The sequence below is a fragment of the Bufo gargarizans genome, chromosome 2 (genome assembly GCF_014858855.1).
Source record: "Bufo gargarizans isolate SCDJY-AF-19 chromosome 2, ASM1485885v1, whole genome shotgun sequence".
Classification (NCBI taxonomy): Eukaryota; Metazoa; Chordata; class Amphibia; order Anura; family Bufonidae; genus Bufo; species Bufo gargarizans.
In genome coordinates this window covers 145,883,126-145,904,316 of record NC_058081.1, presented here as the reverse complement: position 1 = coordinate 145,904,316, position 21,191 = coordinate 145,883,126, and the positions used below count along the sequence as shown (strand labels likewise).

At 44.1% G+C, this 21,191-nt stretch overlaps 1 protein-coding gene across 1 annotated transcript in view; it reads left to right on the top strand.

Moving 5' to 3' along the window:
• Positions 1 to 21,191, top strand: part of TMC3 (transmembrane channel like 3) — a 93,150-nt gene that overhangs the window by 17,847 nt on the left and 54,112 nt on the right. The window contains exons 6-8 of the mRNA XM_044277065.1: positions 6,424 to 6,449; positions 6,681 to 6,914; positions 9,041 to 9,169. Coding sequence (XP_044133000.1) covers positions 6,424 to 6,449; positions 6,681 to 6,914; positions 9,041 to 9,169 — 389 coding nt within the window. The remainder of the gene's footprint in view (positions 1 to 6,423; positions 6,450 to 6,680; positions 6,915 to 9,040; positions 9,170 to 21,191) is intronic.

Sequence of the window (21,191 nt, the reverse complement as noted above, 5' to 3'; positions counted from 1 at the left end):
TTGCTGGGCAAGATATTTAGTGTCCGTCAAAGCACATTTTTTGTTCTGGGTTGAAGTACAATTCCCAATTTAGCAATTTCATAATTTAGTGGTTTCTGCTATATCAGAGCTATTTGAAATCTATCCCTAAAAGGGTATATAATATTGAAGGTGCACATAGGGTCATTCAGAATAACTTCACACACACCCGCTACTGTGTATTTCCAAGTCTAATTCTGTCACTAAATCCATACCTGTGACCCAGCGCCTAAATACTAGGCCTCAAATTTAAATCCCTCTAAATCTCTCGTTACCGCTGTCCTGTTGTAGCTGGGAAAGTTATTTAGTGCCCGTCAAAGCACATTTTTTGTTCTGGGTTGAAGTACAATTCCCAATTTAGCAATTTCATAATTTAGTGGTTCCTGCTATATCAGAGCTATTTGAAATCTATCCCAAAAAGGGTATATAATATTCAAGGTGCACATTGGGTCATTCAGAATAACTTCACACACACGCTTCTGTGCATTTCCAAGTCTAATTCTGTCACTAAATCCATACCGGTCACCCAGCGCCTAAATACTAGGCCTCAAATTTATATCCCGCTGAATTTGAATACAATACATTGGGCCAAATAATATATTTGTTGTTGTGGTGAACCATAACAATGAGAAAAACATCTAGTAAGGGACGCGGACGTGGACATGGTCGTGGTGGTGTTAGTGGACCCTCTGGTGCTGGGAGAGGACGTGGCCGTTCTGCCACATCCACACGTCCTAGTGTACCAACTACCTCAGGTCCCAGTAGCCGCCAGAATTTACAGCGATATATGGTGGGGCCCAATGCCGTTCTAAGGATGGTAAGGCCTGAGCAGGTACAGGCATTAGTCAATTGGGTGGCCGACAGTGGATCCAGCACGTTCACATTATCTCCCACCCAGTCTTCTGCAGAAAGCGCACAGATGGCGCCTGAAAACCAACCCCATCAGTCTGTCACATCACCCCCATGCATACCAGGGAAACTGTCTCAGCCTCAAGTTATGCAGCAGTCTCTTATGCTGTTTGAAGACTCCGCTGGCAGGGTTTCCCAAGGGCATCCACCTAGCCCTTCCCCAGCGGTGAAAGACATAGAATGCACTGACGCACAACCACTTATGTTTCCTGATGATGAGGACATGGGAATACCACCTCAGCATGTCTCTGATGATGACGAAACACAGGTGCCAACTGCTGCGTCTTTCTGCAGTGTGCAGACTGAACAGGAGGTCAGGGATCAAGACTGGGTGGAAGACGATGCAGGGGACGATGAGGTCCTAGACCCCACATGGAATGAAGGTCGTGCCACTGACTTTCACAGTTCGGAGGAAGAGGCAGTGGTGAGACCGAGCCAACAGCGTAGCAAAAGAGGGAGCAGTGGGCAAAAGCAGAACACCCGCCGCCAAGAGACTCCGCCTGCTACTGACCGCCGCCATCTGGGACCGAGCACCCCAAAGGCAGCTTCAAGGAGTTCCCTGGCATGGCACTTCTTCAAACAATGTGCTGACGACAAGACCCGAGTGGTTTGCACGCTGTGCCATCAGAGCCTGAAGCGAGGCATTAACGTTCTGAACCTGAGCACAACCTGCATGACCAGGCACCTGCATGCAAAGCATGAACTGCAGTGGAGTAAACACCTTAAAACCAAGGAAGTCACTCAGGCTCCCCCTGCTACCTCTTCTGCTGCTGCCGCCTCGGCCTATTCTGCTGCTGCCGCCTCGGCCTCTTCCTCCGCCTCTGGAGGAACGTTGGCACCTGCCGCCCAGCAAACAGGGGATGTACCACCAACACCACCACCACCACCTCCGTCACCAAGCGTCTCAACCATGTCACACGCCAGCGTTCAGCTCTCCATCTCACAAACATTTGATAGAAAGCGTAAATTCCCACCTAGCCACCCTCGATCCCTGGCCCTGAATGCCAGCATTTCTAAACTACTGGCCTATGAAATGCTGTCATTTAGGCTGGTGGACACAGACAGCTTCAAACAGCTCATGTCGCTTGCTGTCCCACAGTATGTTGTTCCCAGCCGGCACTACTTCTCCAAGAGAGCCGTGCCTTCCCTGCACAACCAAGTATCCGATAAAATCAAGTGTGCACTGCGCAACGCCATCTGTAGCAAGGTCCACCTAACCACAGATACGTGGACCAGTAAGCACGGCCAGGGACGCTATATCTCCCTAACTGCACACTGGGTAAATGTAGTGGCAGCTGGGCCCCAGGCGGAGAGCTGTTTGGCGCACGTCCTGCCGCCGCCAAGGATCGCAGGGCAACATTCTTTGCCTCCTGTTGCCACCTCCTCCTTCTCGGCTTCCTCCTCCTCTTCTTCCACCTGCTCATCCAGTCAGCCACACACCTTCACCACCAACTTCAGCACAGCCCGGGGTAAACGTCAGCAGGCCATTCTGAAACTCATATGTTTGGGGGACAGGCCCCACACCGCACAGGAGTTGTGGCGGGGTATTGAACAACAGACCGACGAGTGGTTGCTGCCGGTGAGCCTCAAGCCCGGCCTGGTGGTGTGTGATAATGGGCGAAATCTCGTTGCAGCTCTGGGACTAGCCAATTTGACGCACATCCCTTGCTTGGCGCATGTGCTGAATTTGGTGGTGCAGAAGTTCATTCACAACTACCCCGACATGTCAGAGCTGCTGCATAAAGTGCGGGCCGTCTGTTCGCGCTTCCGGCGTTCACATCCTGCCGCTGCTCGCCTGTCTGCGCTACAGCGTAACTTCGGCCTTCCCGCTCACCGCCTCATATGCGACGTGCCCACCAGGTGGAACTCCACCTTGCACATGCTGGACAGACTGTGCGAGCAGCAGCAGGCCATAGTGGAGTTTCAGCTGCAGCACGCACGGGTCAGTCGCACTACAGAACAGCACCACTTCACCACCAATGACTGGGCCTCCATGCGAGACCTGTGTGCCCTGTTGCGCTGTTTCGAGTACTCCACCAACATGGCCAGTGGCGATGACACCGTTATCAGCGTTACAATACCACTTCTATGTCTCCTTGAGAAAACACTTAGGGCGATGATGGAACAGGAGGTGGCCCAGGAGGAGGAGGAGGAGGATGAGGAAGAGGGGTCATTTTTAGCACTTTCAGGCCAGTCTCTTCGAAGTGACTCAGAGGGAGGTTTTTTGCAACAGCAGAGGCCAGGTACAAATGTGGCCAGCCAGGGCCCACTACTGGAGGACGAGGAGGACGAGGATGAGGAGGAGGTGGAGGAGGATGAGGATGAAGCATGGTCACAGCGGGGTGGCACCCAACGCAGCTCGGGTCCATCACTGGTGCGTGGCTGGGGGGAAAGGCAGGACGATGACGATACGCCTCCCACAGAGGACAGCTTGTCCTTACCCCTGGGCAGCCTGGCACACATGAGCGACTACATGCTGCAGTGCCTGCGCAACGACAGCAGAGTTGCCCACATTTTAACCTGTGCGGACTACTGGGTTGCCACCCTGCTGGATCCACGCTACAAAGACAATGTGCCCACCTTACTTCCTGCACTGGAGCGTGATAGGAAGATGCGCGAGTACAAGCGCACGTTGGTAGACGCGCTACTGAGAGCATTCCCAAATGTCACAGGGGAACAAGTGGAAGCCCAAGGCCAAGGCAGAGGAGGAGCAAGAGGTCGCCAAGGCAGCTGTGTCACGGCCAGCTCCTCTGAGGGCAGGGTTAGCATGGCAGAGATGTGGAAAACTTTTGTCAACACGCCACAGCTAACTGCACCACCACCTGATACGCAACGTGTTAGCAGGAGGCAACATTTCACTAACATGGTGGAACAGTACGTGTGCACACCCCTCCACGTACTGACTGATGGTTCGGCCCCATTCAACTTCTGGGTCTCTAAATTGTCCACGTGGCCAGAGCTAGCCTTTTATGCCTTGGAGGTGCTGGCCTGCCCAGCAGCCAGCGTTTTGTCTGAACGTGTATTCAGCACGGCAGGGGGCGTCATTACAGACAAACGCAGCCGCCTGTCTACAGCCAATGTGGACAAGCTGACGTTCATAAAAATGAACCAGGCATGGATCCCACAGGACCTGTCCGTCCCTTGTCCAGATTAGACATTAACTACCTCCCCATAACCATATATTATTGGACTCCAGGGCACTTCCTCATTCAATCCTATTTTTATTTTCATTTTACCATTATATTGCGATGCTACCCAAAGTTGAATGAACCTCTCCTCTGCCTGTGTGCTAGGCCTAAATATATGCCAATGGACTGTTGCAGTGGTGGCTGACATGAAGCCTGATTCTCTGCTATGACATGCAGACTAATTCTCTGCTGACATGAAGCCAGATTGTCTGTTACGGGACCTCTCTCCTCTGCCTGGGTGCTGGGCCTAAATTTATGACAATGGACTGTTGCAGTGGTGGCTGACGTGAAGCCTGATTCTCTGCTATGACATGCAGACTGATTCTCTGCTGTCATGAAGCCAGATTGTCTGTTACGGGACCTTTCTCCTCTACCTGGGTTCTGGGCCTAAATTTATGAAAATTGACTCTTACAGTGGTGGGTGACGTGAAGCCTGATTCTCTGCTATGATATGAAGACTGATTCTCTGCTGACATGAAGCCAGATTGTCTGTTACGGGACCTTTCTCCTCTGCCTGGGTTCTGGGCCTAAATTTATGAAAATTGACTCTTACAGTGGTGGGTGACGTGAAGCCTGATTCTCTGCTATGATATGAAGACTGATTCTCTGCTGACATGAAGCCAGATTGTCTGTTACGGGACCTTTCTCCTCTGCCTGGGTTCTGGGCCTAAATTTATGAAAATTGACTCTTACAGTGGTGGGTGACGTGAAGCCTGATTCTCTGCTATGATATGAAGACTGATTCTCTGCTGACATGAAGCCAGATTGTCTGTTACGGGACCTTTCTCCTCTGCCTGGGTTCTGGGCCTAAATTTATGAAAATTGACTCTTACAGTGGTGGGTGACGTGAAGCCTGATTCTCTGCTATGATATGAAGACTGATTCTCTGCTGACATGAAGCCAGATTGTCTGTTACGGGACCTTTCTCCTCTGCCTGGGTTCTGGGCCTAAATTTATGAAAATTGACTCTTACAGTGGTGGGTGACGTGAAGCCTGATTCTCTGCTATGATATGAAGACTGATTCTCTGCTGACATGAAGCCAGATTGTCTGTTACGGGACCTTTCTCCTCTGCCTGGGTTCTGGGCCTAAATTTATGAAAATTGACTCTTACAGTGGTGGGTGACGTGAAGCCTGATTCTCTGCTATGATATGAAGACTGATTCTCTGCTGACATGAAGCCAGATTGTCTGTTACGGGACCTTTCTCCTCTGCCTGGGTTCTGGGCCTAAATTTATGAAAATTGACTCTTACAGTGGTGGGTGACGTGAAGCCTGATTCTCTGCTATGATATGAAGACTGATTCTCTGCTGACATGAAGCCAGATTGTCTGTTACGGGACCTTTCTCCTCTGCCTGGGTTCTGGGCCTAAATTTATGAAAATTGACTCTTACAGTGGTGGGTGACGTGAAGCCTGATTCTCTGCTATGATATGAAGACTGATTCTCTGCTGACATGAAGCCAGATTCTCTGTTACGGGACCTCTCTCCTCTGCCTGGGTGCTGGGCCTAAATTTATGACAATGGACTGTTGCAGTGGTGGCTGACGTGAAGCCTGATTCTCTGCTATGACATGCAGACTGATTCTCTGCTGACATGAAGCCAGATTCTCTGTTACGGGACCTCTCTCCTCTGCCTGTGTGTGTGCTGGGCCTAAATATATGCCAATGGACTGTTGCAGTGGTGGCTGACGTGAAGCCTCATTCTCTGCTATGACATGCAGACTAATTCTCTGCTGACATGAAGACAGATTCTCTGTTACGGGACCTCTCTCCTCTGCCTGGGTGCCGGGGCCTAAATATCTGAGAATGGACTGTTCCAGTGGTGGGTGACGGGAAGCCAGATTCTCTGCTATGGAACCTCTCTCCAATTGATTTTGGTTAATTTTTATTTATTTAATTTTTATTTTAATTCATTTCCCTATCCACATTTGTTTGCAGGGGATTTACCTACATGTTGCTGCCTTTTGCAGCCCTCTAGCTCTTTCCTGGGCTGTTTTACAGCCTTTTTAGTGCCGAAAAGTTCGGGTCCCCATTGACTTCAATGGGGTTCGGGTTCGGGACGAAGTTCGGATCGGGTTCGGATCCCGAACCCGAACATTTCCGGGATGTTCGGCCGAACTTCTCGAACCCGAACATCCAGGTGTTCGCTCAACTCTAGTCTCCAGCACTGAGCACAATACTCCAAATGAGGTCTCAATATCAACTGACTTGTCTTCATGAAGCAGTCAGTCTGGTTTAGGAAACTTATTCTTAAGCACTGGTACTTTTTTGGGCTCTCTAATTTAATGGAGGGAGTCCCTCATTTGAGACCTCTGTCAATTGGCTACAAAGAATGTAGCTCTCACTGGAGGATCCTGCCTATCCGTGCATTACATGGACAGTTTAGGTGCAGGATAATATGGGTATTACATAAAATACACCGTTTTACTGCAGGATCTAATTTGGGAGCTTAAATAAGAATATTTTATTGTCTAACATGTTATGTTGTCCTATTGTAGCATTTTCTTCTTATTTGTCAAATTGCTTATCTATAGCGTTAACGCATTTTCAAATCTTTTGTTTCAGAATAGTAGTAATGGCACATTAATGGACGCTGCCCCACTCTATGCCACCACAGCAGTCACCGTGTTCTCTACAGCAACTCCTGCTATAGGAATGGACATAAACTCTACCGTTATTGTAGAATTTGAGCAGAACATGACTAAGCCTTTGGCACTCGTTGACAACCAGACAACACCCTGGGTTATACCAAGCATCCGACCACAGAAGAATGAATGCTGGGAAACCTATGTAGGGCAGGTGAGCCAACCAAAGTGCTACATGGCAAAGGGTTGAAAGGGAGTCTGTCACCTCCATATGGCCATATACAGTGCTTACATCGTCCTGTAGCACACCTATACATGAATATAATAGTAGTATTTTTATTTACACTCGCAGAAGCTAGAAAAAACTAAGTTTAAAGGGCTTCTGTCACCCCCAAAACACTTTTTTGGGGGGGGGCTTCTTAAAATCCTTATTTAACGACTATTCCCTATATAGGGTTCTTACCTTTGTCTGTGGCTTTGTTTCCATAAAAATCGATCTTTTAAAATATGCAAATCGCTTCACTACCAGCAAGTAGGGTGTCTACTTGCTGGTAGCCGCCGCAAGAAACCGCCCCCTCCTCCTGTTGATTGACAGGGCCAACGATCACTCTCCTCCTCCGGCTGGCCCTGTCAGAATAATACCGCACCTGTCTTCATTCGGCGCAGGCGCTCTGAGAGAAGGAGGCTCGCCTCCTCAGCACTCCCTTAGTGCGCCTGCGCCGATGACGTCTTCTCTTTTGGTGACATCATCAGCGCAGGCGCACTGAGGGAGTGCTGAGGAGGTGAGCCTCCTTCTCTCAGAGCGTCTGCGCTGAATGAAGACAGGCGCAGGATTTGAAATGCTGACGGGGCCAGCCGGAGGAGGAGAGCGATCGCTGGCCCTGTCAATCAACAGGAGGAGGGGGCATTTTTTTGCGACGGCTACCAGCAAGTAGACACCCTACTTGCTGGTAGTGAAGCGATTTTTATGGAAACTAAGCCACAGACAAAGGTAAGAACCCTATATAGGGAATCGTCGTTAAATAGGGATTTTAACAAGCGTATTACTCTGGAGGAGATCGCTGCATGTAATTAACACTTTCTTCCCGACAATCTTCTCCTGCATCGAGCAATGTAAAGGAGCCATTATTCTCCTTTATACTGAATGGAAGATACAGAAACAATCAATGGATGCCATGTTTATCTATTTATTGTTTTTCATTATCTCTATTCAACAATACAAACTAGGAAAGAAAATTCTCCAGTAACTGACTTTACTGGTTTTCAGAATAGTCTGACCCCGACCGCTATTTGTGTACAGTGGTATGGTTCACAACACTCAGAGCATCCCTTCACAACTTAGTGGGACATACCACTACACACAGGGGCGGCGCCACCCATAAGTAGAGTAGGCCACAGCGCTCTGGAGTCTGGCCGCAATAGAAGTCACAGTAGCAGACTGCTACTAGCAGTGGCGTTGTGAGGGGGGTGAGGCGGGTGCGGGCCACACCGGGTGACATGTATGATGGGGTGATCCCGGTCCGGACCCAACACGCATGCCTGCGCAGCCAGCCCCGCCACTTTAAACTTACACTGTCCCAGCTCCCTGGCGGCAGTGGCCCCGGCGCTGCACTATCCTCCTGAGTGCGTACAGCGTCAGGACGTAGTGCGCACACTATGACCTGACGTTGCACGCTATCAGGTGACAGTGCAGCGCCGGCGGGAAGACGGGAGCGCGAGGAAGAGGAGCCGCAGCATTCTAGGTAAGTATTATAATATGTAGTTAATTCTGCCTGCCGCAATGATTTAAGTTTTGATAGGGGGCATTGGGGGCTGAGTGGGGGGGGGGGTCTTTGGGCTTATCTGAGTTCTGAATGGGGGCTGAGTGGGGGTCTTTGGGCTGATCTGAGGTCTGATGGGGGGTCTGTGGGAGGGTCAAAGGGCGTAGTCAATGGGCGGAGTCAAGGGGGCGGCAAAATTAGGGTGGCAAAAATCCTTGCACCAGCCCTGACTACACACGAATGATGGAGGAGTTCTGATTACACAAAACATAGTGAAGTCAGTTACATGGCCTGGGATATATTTTTTTTTTCAAGAAAAGATAGAGCACTGAACAAGAACATTTATTTTACAGTTGTGGCAGGGAGGCAGCAGAGGAATGATGAAACATGTGATATTCAGTTATTTTTAGAAAATATAATCTAAAGAATGACTCTCTTTTATCTTCTATACTTTCATTTTTTCTGAGAAACCTTGGAAGACTGAGATGAAAGTGAACCAACCAATTGCACAGAATTTTCCAGTTATGTTTAAAGATTTGTGACACTTTTGATCGTAATTATTGGATACTTCCTATTTCAGGAGATGCTGAAGCTTTCCATTATTGATATGATTTTCACAGTGGCCAGTATCCTCCTTATCGACTTCTTTCGCGGCCTGTTTGTAAGGTATCTGAGTGGCTGCTGCTGCTGGGACCTTGAAAGCAAATTTGTGAGTATAGGATCAAATATTTGCTATGTATTGGAATGTTATAAAATCATTCTTAAGGTGAACCTATCGGGAGATTTCTGCTGCCCTATCTGAGGAGAATGTAAGCTCCTTAATATATAGGTTAATACGGTTGGAAGCAGGGTTTCGGAATAAAAAGTAAATCTGACAGGACTCCTAGGCGTTTTAGACGCCGGGCTTAATATCGCCTATAGCTGGCGGTTGATCCGCCAGAGTTATGTAGAGACACCGTCCTCTCCATAACTTCGGCGGTGTGACAGGCGCAGCACTATGAAGTGCCCTTTCCGCTATGGCATTAGAAGAATTTGATATCTCTAACTTTTTAGTCCAACCAGAATGTCTGTTACTCTACTTTAATTCTTCTAGCACTGTTTTATGGAAACAGTAGGCTTGAAGGGAACCTGTCATCAACTTTATGCTGACCATACTGAGGGCAGTATAAATTAGTGACAGAAATGCTGATGTCAGCGGTGTGTCACTCATCAGCTAAAAGTAAGTGGTTGCCGAGAACCAGCCTCATAATCATCGCAGCCCAGGCCTTGAAAAGAGTCCAATCTCCCTGAGAAGAGCCATGGTTATTCATAATCTCCTGTTTTCCCGCCCATCTGCTGATGACTCACAGGCTTATACCTAGTTTTCTCTGTAGGAGAGAACTGCCAATCATCAGATGGGGGGGAGAGCAAGAATTCATGAATAACCAGGACTCTTCTTAGGTAGATCTGACTCTTTTCAAGGCCTGGGCTGCAATGATTATGATGCTGGTTCTCAGCAACCATTTACTTTTAGCTCATGAATGACACCGCTGACATCAGCATTTCTGTCACTAATTTATGATGCCCCCAGTGAGGTCACCATAAAGTTGATGACAGGTTCCCTTTAAAGGGCACACCAAATGCTTAAAATAACTTCTTTATTAACTTCAACTTTTCTTCATATATAACACTGCCACCTCTGCAGCAGATAGTCCATGTACAAACACATGTTGCATAAAGTATCACAAAATGGCGGTATGCATAAGATGGTGGTTTAACTCTTCAATCTTGTCATTCAACATAAATGGTGGATATACTGTATTTCTCTTCAGTATCTGTACTCTCACTCTAAGTTATTTAAGCACTTTATAATCACTCTGAGAGGCATATCTGAGGCTTAACCAATAGTTTGATTTAGTTTGATTTGCTCAGTTTGCGCAGTTTGTGCATAGTTCGATTTGGTAGCACTGTAAACAAACATATACAACTGGTCTCAGTATACAGTTCAAATCACAATATTAACAATATGCACATCATATAACCGTTCTAAATACCTAATTGGCCTCTTGTTCCCATAAAACACAGCTCTGATTGGAAATGTCTTCTCAGCTTCTCTTCTCTGGTCTATACTGACTCCAGAAAGTTCTGCCAGGGGATTTCCCACACATACTCAGTGTGAGGTTGGCTGTGATTGGTTAAGACTCCTGGGCAGTAACAAAAGTTTAACTCTATGCTTTCTGTTAATTTTGCTGTGTTATTGAGCTTACCTTACATTAGTTTATTGAATCTTAAAGGCATATTATCTTTTCTGCTTCTGTGAACACAATATATAACAGTTATATGACATCCAGAAACATAAAGTCACTGTAAATAACTTTCTTTCTGTCTCTAATATAAAAACATAGGAACTGTATTACATTTATTGGCAAGTCTAGCTGTATAACATGTAAGTCAAGTTAGCAACCTAGGACAGGTCTTAGCTGGCCAGCTACAGGCGGATCCACCGTCAAATCTAAATGTAAGACAGCTTCCTAGCTGTCTTACGTTTAGACCATTTTCGATGCCTAAACCAGACGTAGAAACTGGTACGCTTCTAATATAGGCGTATTTCTGGTTAGCAAATTACCCCATAAGAGTCCAGATAACCTCTCCACACAGGATGATTGACAGCCATACAGATACAAGCAGAACCATCAATCATCTTGTTTGGTCGAAGTAATCTGGACTGTCTCTCCTGTCAGGACCATCTCTACTTTTTACAAAGAAATCCTGCTCCAAATCATATAAACCGATATATCACAGGGCTCAACTTCTCTCATCATATCCTGTTCTCCGATAGGGCAGATGAAATCTCCCAACAGGTTCGCTTTAAAGTAAAAGATAAAATCAATTAACACAGGTACAAAATATGTATAGCTATTTAGAAAAAAAGATATTCAAGGATGGAATGATCCGGTATTAGTTAAAATAATTTAAAACAACAATTTCAAATTTACATTATGCAAACACTGTACAATGTGAAAATGAATGGAGCAGCAGGACACATGCTCAACTTGCCGCTCCATCAGGACAGGGTAATGGGACCATCTCGGGATAGGTGGGGGTTCCAGTGGTCAGACTCCACTGATCAGTTAGTTATCCCCTATGCTGTGGTTACGGAATAACTTGAAAACTTGGTATAACCCGTTTAAGTGCAAAAGTTGCAAAATGATATATTACCCGGGTGACAGATCATGTAAGTTACAATATTGGTACACAATAGAGAGTAGTGTTGATCGCGAATATTCTAATAGTGAATTTTTATCATGAATATCGGCACTTCTAGAATTCGCAAAGATGTAGAATATAGTGCTATATATTCGGAATCACAAATATTCTAGATTTTTTTTTCATCAGTAACCTCCCTTCTTGCTTGTGGGCCAATGAGAAGGCTGCAATGTGTTTGTCTGAGCTTTGCAACATCCCTAGCAAACAATAGTAAAGTTGCCTACCCCTTACTATATAAGAAACTCCCCATTTTCTGCAGTTTTTATGCAGTTCTGAGAGAAAGAGAGAGCAGTGACATTGCTGTGCTCTGTGCTTTCATCTGGATCCTATTCCTTATCCGATTACATTAGATAGTTAGTTGACTCATATATACACTCACCTAAAGAATTATTAGGAACACCATACTAATACGGTGTTGGACCCCCCTTTTGCCTTCAGAACTGCCTTAATTCTACGTGGTATACACGTAATCACAAAAGTGGGAGACCACTATCCGGCGCTGCAGGCATATAGATGAGTCTTCAGGTTTTGTAATGATTTTTTATTTAGGTCAACGCGTTTCAAGGGCAGAGTGCCCCCTTCGTCAGGACAATTCACAGAATGCAAACTTGCTTGTAATTGGAACATTTAAAACACTGTTTTGGCGGGTTAATCAGAGGGAGGTACAGAGATAAGGAGGGGCGTGTTTAGTATAATGAGGCTCCTAGATAGCCTTCAATTACGTCAATTAGAAGAAGATACTGGGATATGTGTATACTTGTATCTAACATGTGAAGGAGTAGGCTACAGTTGCGCTAGACTGAGCGCTACATATAGATGCTTATTCCCTATTCTAGGTTGATACACTTTATTAAAACACTTTATTAAAACCTGCGCTCTCTTGCGCTGGTATCTCAAAAAGACACCAGCACACGGAGTTCTACACAGAGCCAGAGTCATCTCAAGCTCTCTGCTCTCCCTGTTTGCAGCGATCCTCCGTGTCGGCTGCTTCATACAATACTGCCTGTTATATGAAAAACACCAGCGCTGCTCGATCTCTGGACTGGAAGCGGTAGCAAGCGCTGGTGCTGGTGTAATCCCATTTCAGCTAGTGTAATAGCCCTGCGGGATGCTGGGCTCTCGTTTCATAGGTTTCACAGGTAGTGGGGTGATTCCTGTCTGTGCCTTTATTTGGACGCCTGGTCCCGATATCCATCATGTGTATAGGCTGCCGGTCTGAAGCGGAGGTGAGTGTAAACTTGCAATTGGGGCTGGCCAGTCTATGCCAAAGGGATTAGCACATTGTTATTATTATTATTGTTGTCACCACAATCAGTCCCCAATTGTCTTTCAGAAAATATTGTGGATTGTGTCCAAATATACTAAAACTGTATATATATATAAGAATTAAACCAATAATTCTCACTGCATTCTTATATGCTATGATAAAAACAATAATAACAACAGTAATAGCAGTAACAATAGGTCTCTGCAAAAAATGGATGGGCTCATAGGGGACACAGATAATAGGGGCAGTTATATAGATGGATAGATAGATATATAAGACATATAAAATTATACATTTAAAGGTATATATAAAAAAAATTTTCATCTAAATGTGAAGATAAAAATAGTGATGATAATAATAATAGTAATATAAATAGAAGATGAATAGGTATCAATGTGAAAAAAAAATAAATATATATATATATATATATATATATATATATAATAAAGATAAAAATAAAAATAAAAAGAATAAAGATAAAAATTGACTCATCCAGTTGCACAGGATTAGGCAAAATAAAATCACATAAAAAATACAGTAGATGTGCATACGGATGTATGTATGTAATAAAAACATATATTCAATATTCTCTATCCTAATTCTGCTGGTCCTAATTTTATATGGACCATTATCATAGAAAGTTTATACAGGCATATATACATGTGTATATAAATACACACACATATATACCCACACAAGCACTTATAAACGCACATACATATATATACACATGTAAGCAAACATACCCACACATACACACACAGAGTTGTGCGTCATTGTCTCTCGGATATGTATATATTGTTGATCTTTATATAATCCTTATTTAGTATTATATATGTGTATTATTTTTATTATCTCAAAAATCTCATTCATGTCCTTCATAGGATAGTCTCAATGATTTCATTCAAACCTCGAGGACTCAGTGTATCTAATTGGTACATCCAGAATACTTCCCTCTTCTGTAGTTTTTCAAAACGATTCAGCGGGTTTTCTGGTATAAAATCAATGGGAGTAATTTTTATCTTATGTTTGTCTTTTTCTGGGGTGGATGCACAATGTCTGGAAACCCCATGTTTTATATATTGTTTGCGGATGTTATACCTATGTTGATTCACCCGGCAATGAAGGGCTTGGGTGGTTCGGCCAACGTATTGTAGGCCGCATCCGCATTCAATAAGATAAATGACATAGGTAGAGTGGCATGTGAGATGGTATTTTATTGGAAATATCGTACCATTATAGTTGGAAGTGAAGGAGGTTTGTCTATGTGTGATGATTTTACAACATAGGCACCTCTTAGATCCACACTTATAGCTACCTTTCTCTTTCACTTTTTCTTGGCTCGGTCCACTAGCTCCTATCGCTAGGGTGTGTTGTTTTGGTTGGCTCGGGGCTAATATGTTTTTTATAGTCGGCGCCCGTCTATAGGTAATATTTGGTGTAGGGGGTAGGTATTTTGCTACATGTGGATCCTGTAGAAGAACATGCCAGTGGTTTTTAAGGATTTTTTGAATCTGTCTATTAGACGTATTGTACTGAGTGATAAAGCGGACTATTTCATTAGGGCCCTTAGGTTTGTTGTTAACTGATAGGCATGCCTCTTGTGATTGTAGGCTGCTCTTTTTTATAGCGTCTTTCACAAGTTGTTTTGGGTATCCTTTATCTCGGAACCTGTTCTCCAAGATCTTTGTTTGTATTTTAAAATCCTCAGTTCTTTGTACAATTCCGTCTAATCCTTTTACATTGGCTATATGGTATGTTTTGCAGCCATTTTTTATGATGGAAGCTAGAATAGTGAATATAGCTGTTAGTGTCCACTGTTTTGAAATATGTTTTTGTGCTCAGCAGATTGTTGTGACATGAGATAATAATATCTAGGAATTCTATCTCTACTTTATTGAAATTCGGAGTGAAAGAAATCCCCCAATCTGTTTCATTAAGGGAGTTGCAGAATATTTTTGCCGTGTCTTCCTTCCCATCCCAAATAATAAACAGATCATCAATATATCTTTTATAATATATGATCTGTTTGTGGAAATCAGGGTGGTTAGTGATGAATTTTTCTTCGAATTCCCCCATAAATAAATTTGCAAACGCCGGCGCTACTCGCGTCCCCATAGCGGTCCCCTTGCACTGATGGTAGACTGTATTATTGTACATGAAATAGTTGTTCTGAAGTATAAAACGTAAGCCGTCAAGGAGAAATTCTATTTGGGTTGATGTTAGCGTATCATCATTTTGTAGAACTGTTTTTACACATTCTATTCCTATACCGTGCTCAATGTTCGAGTAGAGGGCTGTGACGTCCATTGTGAGAAGGCCATATGTGTCCTTCCACTCTATTTGTTTAAGTTCTCGGATCAATTGACTTGAGTCGTGGAGGTAGCTTGGCAAATTCTTCACGTAGGGTTGTAAGAACATGTCCATGAACTGTGATAGATTGCTGGTAGCACATTTTGTGTTTGAAACAATAGGTCTGCCGGGGGGATTTTGTATGCTTTTATGAATTTTGGGTAGATGGTAGAAATATGGGATACATGGTGTTTTTGGAGACAAAAAGTTGCGTTCCTTTTTATTAATATACCCTTTTTCGTATGCCTTCTTAACCAGAGTATTTAGTTTTTTTGTAATTTCAGGGAACGGATCATGTAGGATGCGTTCATAATAGGTGGTGTCGCTAAGAATGTTCTGTGCTTCTTTTTCATAATCCTCATAGTTCTGTATGACCAAACCCCCTCCCTTATCCGCAGGCCGAATGGTCAGTTCATTATTCTTTTTTAGTGTGTCCAGTGCTCTACGTTCATGGTGTGTTAGGTTTCCCTTAAATGCCTTACTTTTATCAGTATCTGTACCAATCGCGATCTTTTTCAGATCAGTAGATACAAGGTCAAAGAAAGTCGGGATGCAATGTCCCTGACTATGTAGTGGGAAAAAATTTGATTTAGGTCGAACTTCTATATGTCTGAAGTTGTCCGTATCTGTTGTTTGGATTTCTCCATTGTTTTCTATGATCTCTTTTCTACTAGTTGATCTTTAATTTTGTCTTTGGGTAGGTATTTTGTTATTTTCCAGATCGAAATGTCTCTTTATTGTTAAATTACGTCTAAACTTCTGGACATCTATGAATAGACCCAGAGGGTCAATCTTATTTTGGGGGCAAAAAGACAGTCCTTTCTGTAGAAGGCTGGTTTCATGAGTTGTTAACGTATGTGATGATAAATTAAATATTTTCACTGTGGATGTTTCTTTGGTAGAGGTAGGGGGTTCAAGTTTCTTTGAATTTGAATTTACATCACTCTTCCTTTTTTGGTGTTGTCCCCCTCTCTTTCCTCGTGTTCTAGTTTTCTTTTTATTTTTGGGAAATATTGGGTAATCTGTGGGTTGGATTTTAGACGGGGGGGGGGGGAGGGACGTAACCCCACCTCTAAAAAAGGAACGCTATGTGTGTTAAGTGATCTGGCATGATTTAGGAATGGTACACATGCATTAGAGCCTGATGCTGTGTTGTCAATAACCGAAATATGTTCATCAATTTCAATCAGAGGAAAATAGTGGGGACTGGGGGTGGGGGTGGGGGAAAGGTGAAGAGTATAGTCATGGGGGTGGGCTATGTTATCAGGGTCATCTATGGTCTCTATGGGGAGGAGACCTAGGTTGGGAATGTTATAAGGGTCCTGTATGGTGTTGCTGTCAGCAGGACCTGACTTGATGCGTGTGGGTGTAGGTATGTTTTTCTGGGGGCTGTGATGTGTCCCATAAGTAGATGTATTTTTTCTTGATTTGTAATCAAAATATCTTGATTTTAATGCTCTGAATTTTTCTAAAAACTCATCTGTATCTATGTGGCTGGTGTTTATTATGGTACTGGGGTTATCCGATTTGGTGTTGAGGGGATCCATGGTCATTTTATTATTAATAATATCTTCACATGGTCTGGGGATGGCTGGGGGGTCTTTTGCTGCTGTTTCCTTAATGGGATGTGCATTATCACTGGACCAGCGGTATTGTTCAGAACTCTTCTTGTAATTTTCGTGCGTTTTGACTGTGTTTGTTTTTTTATATGTCTGGTTTGTGAAGAACCTGGTTTTTGAGTTCCCTTCATTTTTTCTCATTTTGTTTGTTGTGTCTCTCATGTTTCTTTGATTCCTATGTGGATCTAGGGGTGCTGGTTCCTGTATCTGTGTGTTAGGTCTGTTCCTGTTTGTGGGGTTGCGATATATATCCTGTTCTCTATCCAGTCTGTCTCTTATCAGTTTGTGAGATTTTTTTGCTATAATATCCTGTTCATTTTCATAAATTCTATTAGTCACACTAAGATTAATTGTAGGGAAATCTGGATGTGTTTTGTATTGTTGTAGTTCTCTTATATTTGCCTCTATTTCTTTTGTGTGTAGGTCAGTTAGAATTTTTCTTTTGTTCAAAACAGTTCTAATAAGGCCTGCTGAACATTGATCAAGATAGTCATTCCATTCATATACAAAGTCAGGGTCGTCTGGAAATGTTGGTTTTATATATAGTCTTAGACCTCTAGGAGCTAAATTCTCCTTCAGATACATATCTAGAAACATTACGTCCAAATGATGAAACAGTTCATTTTTTAGGTTACTTTCTAGTGATTTGAACAAATCCAACATATTGTCAGTTTCTTCATCTGTAAACATTGTTATATTTCCACTTGTAGCCCCAAGGGCTAGAGTACCTTTCTCATTGCGAGCGGTGAACCGCGATATTATAAGTTTCCGTTGTTGAATTCTCTGTGAGAAATATTCCATAGTGCGTTGGTAGTGATCTGTCAAGACGTTCCACTCTCAGGGCAGCCGTTCGGACGTACGTCCTCCGGTCTTAGTATGGGATACTCGGTCCGGATTAATTATAGACAAGAAAAGAAGAAAAAACACAGCGCCTCATGTGTGGTATCGTCTTATAAATAATATAATATTAAGTGCGTAATTCGCTTACCAGATGCTGTTGTGAAGAGTCACAACAGCTGTAGATGCTTTGGCTGGTATCTATCCCCACCAGCTTAAAGGGATGCCGTGCTGCTGCCTGGGCCTCTTCCTGTCTCGATAGTTCCAGGAACAATTAGTATACACGTAATCACAAAAGTGGGAGACCACTATCCGGCGCTGCAGGCATATAGATGAGTCTTCAGGTTTTGTAATGATTTTTTATTTAGGTCAACGCGTTTCAAGGGCGGAGTGCCCCCTTCGTCAGGACAATTCACAGAATGCAAACTTGCTTGTAATTGGAACATTTAAAACACTGTTTTGGCGGGTTAATCAGAGGGAGGTACAGAGATAAGGAGGGGCGTGTTTAGTATAATGAGGCTCCTAGATAGCCTTCAATTACGTCAATTAGAAGAAGATACTGGGATATGTGTATACTTGTATCTAACATGTGAAGGAGTAGGCTACAGTTGCGCTAGACTGAGCGCTACATATAGATGCTTATTCCCTATTCTAGGTTGATACATTTGATACACTTTATTAAAACACTTTATTAAAACCTGCGCTCTCTTGCGCTGGTATCTCAAAAAGACACCAGCACACGGAGTTCTACACAGAGCCAGAGTCATCTCAAGCTCTCTGCTCTCCCTGTTTGCAGCGATCCTCCGTGTCGGCTGCTTCATACAATTCTACGTGGCATTGATTCAACAAGGTGCTGATAGCATTCTTTAGAAATGTTGGCCCATATTGATAGGATAGCATCTTGCAGTTGATGGAGATGTGAGGGATGCACATCCAGGGCACAAAGCTCCCGTTCCACCACATCCCAAAGATGCTCTATTGGGTTGAGATCTGGTGACTGTGGGGGCCATTTTAGTACAGTGAACTCATTGTCATGTTCAAGAAACCAATTTGAAATGATTCGAGCTTTGTGACATGGTGCATTATCCTGCTGGAAGTAGCCATCAGAGGATGGGTACATGGTGGTCATGAAGGGATGGACATGGTCAGAAACAATGCTCAGGTAGCCCGTGGCATTTAAACGATGGCCAATTGGCACTAAGGGGCCTAAAGTGTGCCTAGAACATCCCCCACACCATTACACCACCACCAGCAGCCCGCACAGTGGTAACAAGGCATGATGGATACATGTTCTCATTCTGTTTACGCCAAATTCAGACTCTACCATTTGAATGTCTAAACAGAAATCGAGACTCATCAGACCAGGCAACATTTTTCCAGTCTTTAACAGTCCAATTTTGGTGAGCTTGTGCAAATTGTAGCCTCTTTTTCCTATTTGTAGTGGAGATGAGTGGTACCCGGTGTGGTCTTCTGCTGTTGTAGCCCATCCGCCTCAAGGTTGTGCGTGTTGTGGCTTCACAAATGCTTTGCTGCATACCTCGGTTGTAACGAGTGGTTATTTCAGTCAATGTTGCTCTTCTATCAGCTTGAATCAGTCGGCCCATTCTCCTCTGACCTCTAGCATCAACAAGGCATTTTCGCCCACAGGACTGCCGCATACTGGATGTTTTTCCCTTTTCACACCATTCTTTGTAAACCCTAGAAATGGTTGTGCGTGAAAATCCCAGTAACTGAGCAGATTGTGAAATACTCAGACCGGCCCGTCTGGCACCAACAACCATGCCACTCTCAAAATTGCTTAAATCTCCTTTCTTTCCCATTCTGACATTCAGTTTGGAGTTCAGGAGATTGTCTTGACCAGGACCACAAGCATTGAAGCAACTGCCATGTGATTGGTTGACTAGATAATCGCATTAATGAGAAATAGAACAGGTGTTCCTAATAATTCTTTAGGTGAGTGTATAATACAGATAGTTAGTGGGAGATAGTCAGTGTAAGTTAGATCGTGATACGTTCTGCTGTCCATACATACATGCTACAGACATAGTGCTGTGATGTCACAACAATACTTAGTGCACCAATCAGTAATATCTGATAAAATGTGAATTTGCATGTATTGCTAAAAAAATATGCGCATCATTAGTGTCGATTTACGCAATCGAGAAAATAATGACTGGAGATCGCGAATGCTAAAATTTGTGAATATTATCTGAAAAAATTGTAAAATATCGCAAAAACTAATATTGCCTATGCCGCTTATCACTAGGGATGAGCGAACTCGAACTGTATAGTTCGGGTTCGTACCGAATTTTGGGGTGTCCGTGACACGGACCCGAACCCGGACATTTTCGTAAAAGTCCGGGTTCGGGTTCGGTGTTCGTCGCTTTCTTCGCGCTTTTGTGACGCTTTCTTGGCGCTTTTTGAAAGGCTGCAAAGCAGCCAATCAACAAGCGTCATACTACTTGCCCCAAGAGGCCATCACAGCCATGCCTACTATTGGCATGGCTGTGATTGGCCAGAGCACCATGTGACCCAGCCTCTATTTAAGCTGGAGTCACATAGCGCCGCCCGTCACTCTGCTCTGATTAGCGTAGGGAGAGGTTGCGGCTGCGACAGTAGGGCGAGATTAGGCAGATTAACTCCTCCAAAGGACTTGATTAACTGATCGATCTGCAGCTGTGGATCATTGAGCTGCTGATCCTCAATTGCTCACTGTTTTTAGGCTGCACAGACCGTTTGTCAGTCTCATTTTTCTGGGGTGATCGGCGGCCATTTTGTGTCTTGTGGTGCGCCAGCACAAGCTGCGACCAAGTGCATTTAACCCTCAATGGTGTGGTTGTTTTTTGGCTAAAGCCTACATCAGGGTGAAGCTGTGACACCAAGTGCATTTAACCAGCAATAGTCTGTTCATTTTTTGGCCATATACAAAATCAGGGGCAAGCTGCGCCTGTCACCAAGTGCATTTAACCCTCAATGGTGTGGTTGTTTTTTGGCTAAAGCCTACATCAGGGTGAAGCTGTCACACCAAGTGCATTTAACCAGCAATAGTCTGTTCATTTTTTGGCCATATACAAAATCAGGGGCAAGCTGCGCCTGTCACCAAGTGCATTTAACCCTCAATGGTGTGGTTGTTTTTTGGCTAAAGCCTACATCAGGGTGAAGCTGTCACACCAAGTGCATTTAACCAGCAATAGTCTGTTCATTTTTTGGCCATATACAAAATCAGGGGCAAGCTGCGCCTGTCACCAAGTGCATTTAACCCTCAATGGTGTGGTTGTTTTTTGGCTAAAGCCTACATCAGGGTGAAGCTGTCACACCAAGTGCATTTAACCAGCAATAGTCTGTTCATTTTTTGGCCATATCCCAGTCTAATTCTGTCACTAAATCCATACCGGTCACCCAGCGCCTAA